The sequence below is a fragment of the Octodon degus genome, unplaced genomic scaffold (assembly GCF_000260255.1).
Source record: "Octodon degus isolate 3935 unplaced genomic scaffold, OctDeg1.0 scaffold00015, whole genome shotgun sequence".
In the NCBI taxonomy this organism is placed as follows: Eukaryota; Metazoa; Chordata; class Mammalia; order Rodentia; family Octodontidae; genus Octodon; species Octodon degus.
The window spans coordinates 1,125,157-1,140,337 of record NW_004524591.1 but is presented as its reverse complement, the minus strand read 5'-3'; the positions used below and the strand labels follow the sequence as shown (position 1 = coordinate 1,140,337).

Sequence of the window (15,181 nt, the reverse complement as noted above, 5' to 3'; positions counted from 1 at the left end):
TGCAGTGCAGTAGCTTAGTTCACAGATATCAGTATATATAGTTAGTCAGGGTGAGAATCTTTCCAATTAACTGTTAGATTCAAAAATCTTCTGGAGATTTTCAGGATCATTGCCTTGCACATCTTCTACATATAACTGTATGGCTTGACATATTCATGTTTCCTAGCTCTTCTCCTTTCCCTCTCTTGATTAGTTAGTCCTTGAGATCCTGCTTTCCTTTTACTTGTATTATACCTTTCTATTTGTATTAGCATTCAAAATAAAAATGAGTTTGAATCGTATAGTTTCCCTAGTATAAGAACTCATTTTTATTTTAAATGCTAATTTGAAGAATACAAGTTATAAGGTTAAGTCACCATGTACTAGCATGTTATAGTACAAAAACAAACAGACAATCATTCCCAAACTATCAATTTTAAAATAGTGACATGTCAAGCACTTCTGTTGTGCTATCCAAATGGAGTCTGCTAGCCGTGGATATGTTCTTTTTATACTATAGAATCTATAAATTAGATTGCAAAATAATTTTATCTGCCTATATCATGTCACATATTTAGTGACATCATCAGAGTTGAAAAGTACATAAAGGAAATGCCACAGTATTAGGAGGAGGAAAGAGATGCTATGAATGTAGCAGTCTGGTCTTTCTCATTGCTTTACAGTATTGGAGCAGAGTGGCAGATGAAACATGGAAGGTAGTTGGCAAATACTTCCTGGACTGAACTATATATAAATATCACATTGGAAAGTATTTGTACTTTCTCAGCATGATCCAGTGAAATATGAGCCTCTAGTACAGAAATAAGGAAAAGTTGGAAGGTACAACATGAATAGGTAAATGATCATATTGATTCTTTTAAAACTTCCTCTGACTGCAAGAGACCTTAAGCCCTTATCTTTCCCAACTATGAAAGCTCAGTTCTCAAAAAGTTAAATAAGTTGCAGCACTCATGGTGCAAAATATATAGACAGATAAAATTATTTTGCAATTTATCTGCAGAGCCCAAATTAAAATCTAGATTTTATGATTCTTAGTATAATGTTACTGGATTTTTAAAAATTTGGTTCAATAAATGCCAATAAACTCAAATAGATAATTTTGAAAACTTGACTCCAAAATGTTTTCTTGGAGAAAATAAAAATTTGTATCAGTACATGATGTGTACAGTGTCAGGTGCTGTCATGACCTCATGTTTTATGAGATAAGTGGAAAGAGGAAAAAGAGATGGCAGGGAAACAAGTAATCTGCCCCCAGACCCTGCATCTGGAATAGCATTTTCTTCGTCCCCAGCAACCAGAGTTGCTGGCCCACAGGATACATGTGACCTTCCGTAGCCAGTTTTGCAGCTGACATCACATCCTGAGCCCAGCCTGTAGGTATAAATACATGTAACCTCTCTTAAGTGTGCTTCCTCTGGTGTCCAGTGCTAGAAAAAGGTGTGAGGCTAGAAGGTGACACGTTAGTATTTTAGAATTCATTTAAACTCCCTAAATGTAGACTAGGAAAAGCTAAACCACCCTCTGCTCCCATGATTTCTCTTTTACTATTATTTGAGCAAATCCTACAAGACAGGAAGCCTTTCAGAGATAATTGTAAACTCAGTCTTCACAGAGCTTATATGTACTCACGTCTGAGAAACTCAAAAAGAACCAACTGAAAAACCATTAGAATAACTTTTAGGGACAGAGGGTTTGTGGCAATTTTAGTTATGCTGATGATCTACTATCTTAAGGGATGGCTAGAGTGCAAAGCGTTTTCTCGGTAGGCCAGGGGTGTGAGTATTGAGCCAGGGCCTCTTGCATGCTAAGCTGCAGGCTGCTCTAGCATCTCAGCCTCCAGATTACCAGAGTCCAGCAGTGGAGTGCATTTGGGAAGCTACTTCTCTGGTGCTTTTGGAGACATATTCTGGAGACATGGGACTCAAAAGGCAGATGACCTAGTGGGAATGTTTCCATATGTCGCCTGCTACATATCCATGTATGGTGCTGATGCCACAGAAGCTGAAATAAATTCTTGTCAAAATATTTGTGAGCTTGATTGAAGCTGTTAGAATGTGTAAAAAAAATTAAAATAAAAATATCAAAAAGCAAGCACATGGTCCTCAGTTTTTAGATTCTTTGTATCTTCTGTTTATATGAGTGACAATCGTAATCTTATATTCAAGCAGTTTACACATTTAACATAATGTGTGTGGTGTTGGGTTTGATAAATACAAATCTTGTGTTTTGAGTTTTCTTTTATTTAGTAAACAACACTGTACTGTTGCCGTCAGTCAGATGGTTAGAAACTGTATTTTCCTGGAATCATCTAAGGTTATGAAAAGATCTTTTTAAGTTTTCTAGTTAATGTATCTAAAGCGAAGCCAGATGAGCCTATCTTTTTTAAAGTAGGGAAACCTCCATTGCGCTTACAACCTGTCCTCCGTTATTTCCTTATTTTCACGGTAAGTATCGTGGGCTCCAGGATTTGAGGCCTTGTCTCTTGTAGCGTTTAACAAAGTGATATACACAAGTGCGGTAATAGCGTCTTGTCAGGAACATTTTGTGCTCTCAGCTCAAAGATAAAAACTGTGAGATACCTCTTGTTAATTAACTAGATTCATGTATTTCACAATGTATATACATTTCCACATACTAAATGATACAGGATGAAACCGGAGTGTTATCTGTCAATTTTAAACAAATAAGTAGAGGGGGGAAAAGACAGACAGATGGAGAAAAAGAGCAAAGAGTTGGGGAGAACAATTTCCAGACAATCAATGTGAAAGTCAGCCTTCAGTACGCACTGCTTCCTGTAGCATGGCGTGTCTGTGAATTGGTCAGAGCTGGGGAGCGCTTCTCCCTGGGCTGAGCTCTGCTCATGTCCGCCTTGGTTTGGTCCGCATAGCATACGTGGGAAAACTCATTCAGATTCCGTAACTCTGCACACATCTTCTCAACGCTATATCCCAAGAACATCTACAAAACAGATTTTTGTATAAGATGTTTTTTGATGAACATGCCGCTCTAAATCTTGACTCCCACTTAGGTAAATCAGAACAATTTATTGTCCTCTTTGGGTTGCAAAGTTCTGATGTTGAGGACACTATTATAAAAGAAAAAGAATGTATTTGCCTACTAATCATCTAAGTTTTCCATTTTCTTTTCACATTCTAAATTTTTAGAACTTAGAGAAATGAAATTATTTCCATTGTGCATGAGGAAGTAAAGAGAAGGGAATACTCAAGTCAGTAGCGAGCCCGTGTGTTTGGGTTCTGGGAATGGGAAAAGCGACAATACCTTTTCCTGAATAGATTATTAAAGTAAGATTCTTGTCATCCTCATAATCACTTTGTAAGTGGTGTCAACAATTCTGTGTGTGTGTGTGTGTGTGTGTGTGTGTGTGTGTAGTGATGGTTATATTAAAGCCGTGAAATGATCTATTTCCTCCTCATCCCAGGATTTCCTGCTGCAGATATTTACTGTGTTCCGAATCCTGATCCGCCCAGAGATGTTTCCCAAGGACTGGACTGTGATGCGCCTGGTTGCTAACAAGTAAGACACTTTAGTTGGTGATGATGGCAGCTCAGTGCATAGGGAGGCAAAAGCACACAACCATAGTTTTAGTTTCGCCTCAAGTTTGAATCCTCCAAGTCATAGGATGTTTTCGTTTTGCCTCTAAATTAACTTTCCTGTCTTTTTTGAAAAAATTACTATTTGTCTCAAGTTATTTTTTTAATCTATTGACATTGTTCGAAACTCGAACGATATAACTAGATATGCATTGAAATCCTATTCCCACCTACTTTCTCCACCTCCTGCTCTAGCCTATAGCTGTAGTAATCATTTTTGTTATTTCACACAATCCTCCACTATCTCTTTATGCGTACTCCAGCAGGCAGTGTTGCTTTTGCTTAAAAATCCTGGCAGACAGAAAGCCTCTCATTCCCTTCTGCTTTTACATTTCTTCTACAGTGGAATAATCTGCCATTGACTGGGTGCACCATAGTTTATTCAGTGAGTCCTCTGTTGGTGAACATGGAAACCATTTCCCATGTTCCTTAAATCATTTTAATGCAACATTTATTAAGCACCTTCTGTGTGCTAAGCCCTGGTACTGCTGTATGAACCTTGGGTTGAACGCATGAAAACTGGAGTTCATTTTATTCATCCAAATAATATGTTCAAGAAGGGGCTCTGAGCAAAGTTCAGATACAGACATTTTGAAAATTATTGACAGAAAGTTCATATTTGAATCTCTGGGAGTTGATAAAATTAGCTTATATAAGCATTTGGGGAGGTCGAAATGATGTGAGGACAATATTTGCAGGAAGTGGAGCCAGAAAGGGAGAAGAGGGTGCAGTCACCCTGGCAGGCACCATTGCCCAAGAGGCCAAGGTTGGGGACTTGTCCTTTCAGCCTCCTGCACGCCTGTTCTCAGGGTATAAAATGCCAGTGATTTTTTTTTTTTTTTTTTTTTTTTTTTTTAGGAAACCTTATCCTGTCTTTGAAATGCATTATTTACCTGTGTCATTAACATCCTCACTTTCCGAGCCCCATGCTCCCTTCTCTTCCCCACCACCTCTCCAGATGCCGTCTCTACCGTGTGCAGGGTGAAGGTTAGATTCTCGTCTGTCCGTAGACCAAGGTCACCATATGTCTGCCCCATATGTCCCGGTATGAAGGTGGCGAGAGCCCCAGGAGTGTAGGATTCAGGGTGGATGAGACATGTTAATAGGCTTCTGCTGCTGTCTACATTTATAGACCGAGAGGTGTGAAAATAATGTGTTAAAAACTTTGTGAAGTAACAAATAGTATAATATGACATATTGTATTTTACATAAGTACAGAAGCAGCTTTTCCATTTGAAGACTAATTGAGCCTAGTGAAATAGTTTTCTTTAGAATTTCACATACATCATTTGATATCTGCAAGTAGAAGCAAGTGCCTATTCCTCTCAATGTCTGCATTCTGCAGATTTAAGTTAGAGCTTTTGCTCATCTACCTGGCCTTTTTGCCAGGTTAGCAAACACTCTGGGAACAGGAGGGGGCTGTGAAGTGATCTGAAGGTGTCAGCCTTCAGTGATTCTGCCTGACCCCCCAGTCTCATGCATGCAGCATGTTGGCTTCCATTAGAGTTTTCAGTGGCAGAGATTTGCACTGAAAGTAAATTTAGCATTGACTTCCTTAGACCCAAAGGCTCTGCTTGAGATCGGTGAAAATCGCACAACATTGTGACCTTTCAGTATTAAATCTTCGCTCTGAAAGTGTCTGTTCCATTTCTGAACACTTTTATTGTCACATGAGCAGGCAACAGACTAAGAAGTGTAGATCCTGCCTTTGAATAAATATATAGTGTTTGAGATTTCATGTACAGTGTTAACCAAAGAAGAACATGCTTTTGTTAGAGCAGAGCGTTGTAATTTATATGTAAAGAGAACATTGTTTTCCTAACAATGCCAGAAGATGGGCCACCAGCCTTTGCTGCATGCCACCATGCCAATCTGATGGCAGGCGGGCTCTGCTTGTTCACTGACAGTGACAGGTAGCTGCAGGTCTAGCTCATCTGTGTGGATGGGATGTCCCGGATGGCACCCCTGCCGGGTTGGAGCAGACTACGGCCCTCTCCTTTCCTTCCTTCCCTTTCTCTCTCCTGTCACTGCCTGGCCATTTCCCATTCAGTTTTTCAGTTTTTGGAAGCCTAGGAGACATGTCTTGCTGTATAAATGCTATGGAATAGTCCTCAAACAAGCCCTCGGTATTTATCTTTATCTGTGGAAATTATTAACCTCATATTGATAGAAAAGTAGGTTTCTGAGAGTTGTTTTTAAAAAAATGTAAATGTATGTTAAAGAGCATACACTGAAGAGAAAGTATTTCCATTTTGCCAAACTGAAGTTCTATATCTCAGAAGTTGAGCACCTTTTCTTCCATAGTATAGTATTCTTGGACAGCATTTAGCAAGGCCTTTCAAAGGGGAATTTTAATCTAAACTCCCACATTATTAGCCCATTTGTGTGCTTCCAACATGTCCAGTTGATAGCAGCTAGCTGAGAGATCACCACTGCCCACCTAGAACACAGGTGGATAGCTCATCCCCCAGAGGGACATTCTTTTATGTCGTGCCCCTTTGTTCCTGTGTTTTCAAGTGAATGAAATGACTAACTTATATCCATGATGGTCTTAGCGCAAATCTTGTAGCTTTCCTACTGTACGTGAAGTCCTGCCAACAGCCGTGACCAGATGCCTGGTGATCGATGTGGGGTTTATTTCTTCCAAATGTTGATGTTTTGTAATGCAGCAAGTATGGCTAGCCTAACGTCCACAGGAACAAGACATTTCCCCATTTGCTTGCTTGCTTCAAAGCTTCTTAGACCTGTGGCAGGTTCCTGGGAGACACTTCTGAGAAGGATAACAGTTCATTCTGAGAAAGAAGAACAGAAGGAAGATGGAAATGTAGTGCCAAAAATATAGGACAATTTGAGAGAAACTTCTCTCCACCCCCTTCCCATACACATTGTTAAAAAAGTACAAAAATAAAGTCACAGCTTTACATATTTTCAAGGAGATAGATCTTATAGCACAATTATCTACTGAAAAAAGCAGAACTTCCTGTCCCTTCACTTGAAATTTCAGATTCACATTTTGTGTGTCTTATATACATGACGGCCTTGAACATACATTAGCCAGTTGAAGTTTCCAGTGAAACCTGCATGGCCAAGGAGTGAGTGACTCGTTGAAGATTCCTAGGCAAGGTCATTCCTTCATTTACTGACCCATGTATTTAATGGCACATTTTTTCCAATGTCTGTGTGTAAAATAATCACTATAAGGACAGAGATCACAAGTCTGTGAGGGTATTTATGGAAGAAACTTCATTCTGGACTAGAATAGGAAAGATCTATCATGAGAGGCCAAAACTTAGTCAAACATGAAAGCACCACTACCACCAAAATTCCCATCAGTAGTAAAAGCAAATCTAAAGACCTTGTCCATACGGCCCCTTTGAGAAACTAAGAGAATGTCAGCAGGGGAGGAAAAGAACCAAACAGAAGGGAAAGACGTGGCCCAGGTATTGGAGGGTAGCGAGAGACAGCAGAGAAACCAGGGAGAACAGTTAGGAGCTCAGTGCAGCCATCCAGTAAGAAGTGTTCGTGTCGGGGTAAACGAATAACAGTAAAGGTAGTGAGAAGATCAAGTTTGAAGGTAAAGATGACCGGGCTGTGAATAGGGGTGAAAAAGTAATTGAAGATGATCTTTTATATTTTGGTCTGAACAGAAAAGATAAAGTGTGGTGTCCTTCATGTAGGTGGAAAATACCGAGAGAGCATTAGGGGGCTAGAGGTGGCAAAATGGAAGAATTCTGGTGTCAAAGAGAAATTTAAGATGTTGTCCTGTATCCAGTATTGAGCTAGAGCCATGGCAAAGGTTGGCGACATTTTTCTAGGGCCGTAAGTATGTAGGATTTGAGGCCATGGAACTGAGGGAGAACACTCAAGTAGAAAGCAGAGAATGAAAAGAGAAAATGACTTAGGGCTGAGCCCTATATGTGTCAACTTTTAAAGGTCAGGGACACAGGTGCCTAGTGAAGAGGAGACACCTGTGGTAGAAGATGAGAGCCAGAAAAGTGGAATGTCCTGTGAAGAAAGTGTCTGAAGCGGGAATATCAAGTGCCGAGAGGTCGGGAGTGAGGGGGGCGCCATTCACCCTGGTTGTGGCCGTGCACTCGTACTGGTGCACTGGCCAAGTGCTGTTTCCGTGGAGTGCGACAGATGAAAGGCAGAGAGCAAATTCAAGAGCAGATAGGAGACAGTGATTATTGGCAGCTCTTTAGAATGTTCTTATGAAGGGGAGCAGAGAAGTAGGACTGCTTGGAAGGCGCTATGAGGACTAGGGTTCTCTTCTAACTGTGAGTTATGGCAGCGCTCTGATTTACTGTCAGAGCTGGCCCTGTAAATATGGAAATATTCATGATGCTAAAGAAAATGGGGCTAATGAAAGGAAGCCTGTCCGTGGTCGGCCAGGGGAGATGGCACTGGATTCAGTGCTGCTATGTGTGACAGTCCAGGAGTTCTCCATTTCCTGCCACCGTGACCTGCACCTGAAATAAGCCCCTTGTGCACGCCTGGCATTATTGTTTGTGTAAGAGTTTCTCTGTGAAGGAGGTTTACCGCACTTACAGTAGCACTGACCTAGCGCACACCAAGACAGCTGTGCCTCAGCCAGGAGCATATTATGTGACGGCGTGTCCATACTGACAGGCCACATCTGCCGGCACGCTAGCTGTGTGCTTGTTCTTACTGAGGATGGTTATCCTTGAAGTGCAGTGAGCCTCACAAGGGAGCGTGGGAGGAGTAAGATAGTGATTTTTATCAGAAGTACTGGTAACTGTGCTGGGTGTGTCAAGCAGTTACTGCAGATCCTCCTGCAAGAGTTGCTTGCACATTGCATCTGTGGGGGAATGAGGCTCAGGAGAACAGACACCAGAAGAGAGGGCTTTTTTCGGGCCGGGCCTATTGCATCAAAATAGATTGTTGCCACCAGACTGATGTCCTGCCAGCGCTGCCTTGTGGAGTTCTGAGAGTTTCAGGAGCAGTGCATCTCAGGCTTCGTCTTTCTCTTTGCCTCACCCTGCAGTGCTTCACTGACAGAAAGCAAAGTCACTCCTTTTCTAGTTCCATCCGGATCAGCTTTGCCTGTCTAACCACAGTTCGTTCTTCAGACAAGCTTCATGTTTTAGAATCATCTACTCTGGCAAACTATGACAAAGCGTAGCTTCAAACATCCTAATGAAATTGCTGTCATTCGACAGACTTGTAGTAAACGAGGCCCTTAGGAGGCGGTACAGTAATATACAGGCCACATTCCCCAGATATCATTGTTCTCTACATTCTAGCCTCTATGTGGCTTGTCATAGTCAACATGGAGACACAAAGCCCGACAGCCACAACTTAAAGAGGGCACGTGTTTTCAGTCCGTGGTCAGCAGGCCCCAGGCAAAAATAGCATTGTGGAGGGGTCTGGAGGAAGAGAACTGCCCACAGTGTGGTGGCCAGGAAGCCGAGAGCTGGAAAGAGCTGAGGAGGGATGCACACCCTTCCAGGGCACACCCATGACTGCCTTTTCTGACCAGGCGCCACCTCCTGACAGCATAATCCAGTCACCTTCTAAGCTTATGAAGCTCTGGGGGCCCTTTCAGATCCAAACCATAATAACGTCTTCTCACTATTACGTGAATCCTTAAAATGAGAAAGGCCAGAGCACATATCAGGAACACCTGATCAGGCCCCATCACAAAGCCACCATGCCATCCATGGTGGTGAGGCCCTGACATTTGCATCCTTTGGGTGACTCTCCTGCGTGCTGAAGTTTGGAATGCATTCACTTGGATGAATCCCCTGGATGGCTAAGATTTCACCTTCACTGAGTATCTTTGTGTGGATTTGTGTTTTTCCCAATGACCCCACCAGGTTGTAGTGAGTTTGCACTCCAGGCTTAGAATTTCTTAGTCCTTCAGTGTGTGGACATCAACACTGCTGATACGCCATTTCTCCACAGGGTGCTTCCTTTGGTCCATGTATGAGCTTTTGGAGCTAGGAAAACCAGGAATAATAACTTATTCCCTGTGCACTGGTACCCTTTCTTGTTTTCTTCTGTGCCCATAGATTATGGTTGTCCCAAATGATCCTTGTGTCTGAATTTCTGTGGCAGAAATCAGTGATATGGCCATTCATGATAGCAGATTGCAAACTTTGCTCAGCTGTGAAGTTGGAGCCCTGAGGTTTGAAATAGTCTGGTATTCAGAAACTGAATTAGGAGAAAAAGAATAAAGCCAGAGGAGCCACATGGTTTTAGATAAATTGCAACAAATAAAGAAAGTCCCTCAACCCCACAATTACCCAGCACAGTGGAGAGGCAGTAATATAAAAGTGCTTTGAGCTGGCTTGGGGACCAGTGGGAGGTCCCTTTCCATAGATGACTTACTGTGGACCGCTCCAGAGATACCTCTGGGACTAAGCATGAAAGTTATAGGCATTAAGTGAAGCATTTGAAGTCGAGTCATTCAAGATCTTTCTAGCCCTAATAAGTTTTATTTTGGATACTCTATTCCTCATAATATCAAATATATTAAATAGATCCATCTGCCACATTAGATATTTTTTGCTGAAGAAAAAAAATTAAAAACATTTTCTACATTTATCTGTTAAATTATTGGCCTGTAGAGTAGTCACTTAATTTTGATTGGTTGTGATTTTTTAGCACTTATGCATATTTAAGAATTCTTGTGAAGTAACCAAAGGTAAGCTGTAATTGTCTGACAGAGGAAAAAGTGCATAAATATCAAATTGAGCAGTTCATAAACTTCAGCATTGCATTCTGTAAAATGTTTTTTAGTTTTTATTTCACAGCTGCAGTTTGGTTTTATAACATATCCTCAGTCTCATTTTCCAGAGACCCTGTAAAGCTTGTAGGCCGACGCCATGGGCCTCTTTGAGAAACCAGCACTGGCAAGAGGGTGAGGTATACAATCTAGAAAAAAGGTCTGCATGCAAAATTAAGCAGCCATGTGGATCCACTGAACCTGTAGAAGTCAGAATGCTGAAGCAGAATACACCGGAAGTTGTTTTCCTGATGCAGGCCTACCCAGGCTTTGCTCTTCCAGCAGTGGGCTGTGGACCAATAGTATCAGCATCACCTGAAGCCTCTTAGAGATGCACAGTCCCCAGTCTCAATAGCATTAGCATTACCTGAACCTGTTAGAGGCATGGTTTCAAGCCTCAGGATCATAATTAGGTCACAGGTATGCATTAAAGTTTAAGAAACTGGGCTTTTGAGCTCTGGGTACACGTGAGAGTCACCTAACACCTTTGACAAACCTCAGGTCCAATTTGTACCCCAGACCAGCTGCCAGATCTCTGTATTCAAAAGCCCAGGTGACTTCAGGACCCAGCCCATCTGAGACTCACTGTTCCAGAGCGAGGTCACAGAGTTCATTGTTTGCCAGCAAGGGTAGCCATGAAGTATAGCCACCCATAACCATGAATCTTGTGTGTGTCTGTGTTTGGGAGCCAGAATATGAATACCAATGTACTAATCCTTGAGTAGAATAACCTCAGTTGGAAGATTGAGTTTGTCAGCACCCTTCTAGGACCTGCTACCAAATTGTTTAAATCCCAGCTATGCCTTGTTTTGCTGATACTAGCGGTTATTTCTGTTATTTCTAACAGTCCATGTTAGAGTTGCATGCCAGAAAGTGGTTTTCTATGTAAAACCCAGGTATACTGGGATTTTGTTTGTTTCTCCACTGAATATCAAAGTACAAAGTTTGTGCTTACCAGCACTAAAGGATAAATTTCTCCGTTTACTTTATTTTCTTTTGCAGTGCTTACAATTGAACCTGTGCTCTGGACATGCCAAGCACATCCTCTACCTTTGAGCAGCATACCTCACACCTTGAAAGATTGTATTTTTTAAACCTAAGAGTTCAGTGGTCTTTTATTGGGTGAAAAGCAAAGAACCACTTCCTTGCTTGATAGCATCTCATTTGCTAATAATTAAGATTTAGTTTCACATAGTAAAATTTGAGTATAGTATTTTGGGAACCTCAGTGATTTTTTTTTCCGTTTACTTTATTTTCTTTTGCAGTGCTTACAATTGAACCTGTGCCCTGGACATGCTTGGTGTTATTGATTTTGCTAGAATCTGTGGAAAGTTACCACTTTGTATAGTCATTTTCAGTAATGTATCTCTTTAATATGAAATTCAGATGATATCTGCTATTTTGGGGCTGAAAAGACCACAGGAATCCTCAGTCTTACAAATTTTCTTATACATAACTTTCACAGCAAGATTCTTTGGAAGATATAAATGACACATATAAAATACACATGGATATAACACAGGTCCTGGTCACAGTAGAACAGGAGCCTACAAAGGTTGTTTCCTTCTCCTCTGCTTACCTTGCCTGAATGTCTACTTCCAACTACCCAACCCTTAGCTCTTTTAGTGTTTTCCTAGCCCACAAGAAAGATGTAATAGGACTTCTCCAGCTGATGATAGCAATAATGACCATTTATGTATCCTTCAAGAACTATAGATATTCTTCTAATTAGTAAATGTTCATCTACTCTCTGCTTTACTAGTACCATAAGCAAGGAGCAAAGTTGGTGGGGTGTCTTGTTTTGTTTTGACTTGTTTTATTTAGGGTCATACATCTCTATCCTTCAGTCCTAAATCCTGCAGTAAGAACTAGGGTTCATTACTTCATAACACTGTACTATGCATGTATCTCAGAAAAAGCCAAAGGAGTTTTAAATAACAAGCATTATATATTGGTTATATTTAGATAATAGTAGTTCAGGGATTGACATATCTTCTTTCAATATTATGTTGTATCCTGTAACATTAAATTGGAAATACATTCAGTTGTGCTTTTCTGGCTTTAAAGATAAGCAGATTTTGAACAAATTACAGAACTTTAGAACCAGGTAACGACACCCATCGGTCACCCAACAAGGCACAGATGACTGTAGATGGCCCCCAGTGAGGCTTTCCCACTTTCTCCTATGCTGGTGCTGCCCCTTTCTCAGAATGGCTGTGACACTCATGGTTTCACACGGCTTCGCCCTAGGCTGTGGACGGTATCAGTCACTATTGTTTCTGTCATCCTAAGAGAATGAAGCTTCCCTCCCAGCCCTTATTGCTCCCTGAGAACATGTCTGATAAACCCACGGGATAGTCTTCCACTTTGTCCTGTTTTGTCTTAGGCTCCTTTTCCCTCCTAGTCATGGAGGAAATCAAATGTGGAGTTCTAGGTTGATATCAAACATTTTGCCTTGTTCTAGAATTAACAAAAATGTGTAAGATATCAGGATATTAATGCATTTCTGAGAGTCCTGTGGATTCATATAGATCTTTCTATGTACCATTTTACAAAGAAACTGACCTCAGTAATTTCCTTTTTTTCCTTTTTGCTTGGTGTCTCTCTCCTTTGAATTATCTAACGTTCAAGTGCATACTGAAGGAAGTTTTCTTTTATCTCACTTTCTTTTGATTCTTATCTATTAAATGATTTTTACTAAGGTGAAGTTTTCAACTTAAAATGTTTTCTTTTTATCTCTAGTGTTATCATCACAACAGTTCTGTACCTCTCAGATGCACTTCGTAAAAACTTCCTAAATGAAAACTTTGACTATAAGGTAAGTATCCATTCTGTCAATTAGGCTAAAAGACTCACATTGTATTTTAGGAAATTACCAAGTTTTTTTTTCTTGACATGTTAGTTTTGATTATGAATAATACTAGAACAGATTTTATTATTTGGGGGAACAAAGTAGGGCTATGATAATGTTTATCAGCCTACTGGAAATTACTGCTTAAAAGAAAATAGCTCTTCATTGTTAATATAAAATTAATTCTTGCTCTTTCTTGTGTGATTTCAATGTATGACATAGGTAACTCAGAACACAGTGTCTTCAAAACTTTTTTAAAATAGAGTTTATATGAATAAAAAATGTATAAAGTAAACAATTTCCTTACTTCTTTAGATTCCAATTTCTTAGACTGGATTAACGAAAAGAATAGATTGAGACAGAACTCTGTGTAACATATGGTGCTATACTGGGGAGCCTACAAGTTCTCATTTGCTGTAGTGGTAAATGATAAATAGAAAATAAAGACGAGCATGGGTTCTGTTTTGGCATTTTGTCCTTAGCCTTTCTTTGAACATTTTTCATACAACATTTAATAAAATTTGCTGTTGGTTATGTAGAAAATACAGAAAAGCAGAAATACAATAAAAATGGAATTTGAATGGTTACCTGTTTCTCTAATTTATATTATAAATTAGATAGACAGATATCAAGCTATCAGCTATTCATTTTGATACATTTTTTTCTTTTATTTAATTTTTATAAATTACTCTTTTATGTTTATCCTTAAAAAAAAAAAAAAACAAGCTTGATTTATGTCCCTAATTATCTCCTTGGATAAATAGTTACTAGTGGAATTATTCACATAAAGATGGTTCTATTTAACTACCTGTTTCTCTGTGTCTACACAAACATAAGAAGAAACAAGATTTTTTGTTATTTGGTTGTTTTCCAGTTACAGAGGGGAAGACTTTTTCCCTTTAACTTGCATTTACTAATCATTAGCTGTTGTGACTAGTGATTAACTAAAGTATCTTACAAATTATATCCTGTTTTATTTGTAAAAGCACTTTATGTGTTACAAACATTCTTTGTTATATTCTTGTTTTATTTGTAATTTTGCATGTTGTCAGTAGAGACACAGTTTCCTTCCACGGTGTCCTGCATGAGTTTTAGTACCCATATACAAGGAAATTTTGTTCTGATCTCTTTCTAATGTATCTGGTATAGGAAAATTTAAACCCAAAAGATTTGTCTGGGCAGAGAATTTTTGAATACTGTCTTAAGGCAACTAGCATATCCAAAGAAATGTATACATTTTTTAAAGTTCTGTATTAAAAGGAGCTCCAAAACTGAATTTGCACAGTAATTTGCAAAGTAACCCATCTTATACCTCAGCCTCTGGAGATACTCAGACACCTTACAAGAGAAACAAAACATCTCCCATTTGGCAAATACCCGAGAATTCATGGAGCCTGGGGTTCTGTTTTGAAGGATTATTTAAATAGCTAATATGCATTTAGTTAGTTTACTTATTTGCTAGAGAAAATGCAAAGGATGTATGTATTGTAACAAGGTAGACAGACTAGTGTACTGGTCACCCATGTATTTATGTCTGCCTTTGATGGTTATCAAGTCACAACCAAACTTATTTCAACATAACCTCCATCTGCTTAGCACATTTAGGCATAGACAAGCTACCAGGCCACTTTATATGTAAATATTTCTGTAGCGTAATAGTGTTGAATTATCTTGTTCTTGTTTTAGATCTGGGACTCCTACTTTTACCTTGCAGTCATTTTTATAAACCAGTTATGTCTGCAACTGGAAATGTTCACACCTTCCAAAAAGAAAAAGGTATTAGAAAAGTAAGTACCAGTATATAACCAGGTGGGAAATGGTGCCTTTTTTTTTTTTCCATAATTTTATTGAGAAACAAATAGCAATGAGACAGTTTAAACCAAATTGGTAGGACAGTTTCAATAATTAACACATTGCATACATTCTTCCTAGTGGTTAATTGCTGTACAAGATGCAGACATGATATCCTAT

At 39.6% G+C, this 15,181-nt stretch overlaps 1 protein-coding gene across 1 annotated transcript in view; it reads left to right on the top strand.

Moving 5' to 3' along the window:
* The window catches only part of Dock4 (dedicator of cytokinesis 4), a 452,226-nt gene that overhangs the window by 366,729 nt on the left and 70,316 nt on the right, over positions 1 to 15,181 (top strand). The window contains exons 27-29 of the mRNA XM_023709867.1: positions 3,440 to 3,534; positions 13,102 to 13,177; positions 14,897 to 14,997. Coding sequence (XP_023565635.1) covers positions 3,440 to 3,534; positions 13,102 to 13,177; positions 14,897 to 14,997 — 272 coding nt within the window. The remainder of the gene's footprint in view (positions 1 to 3,439; positions 3,535 to 13,101; positions 13,178 to 14,896; positions 14,998 to 15,181) is intronic.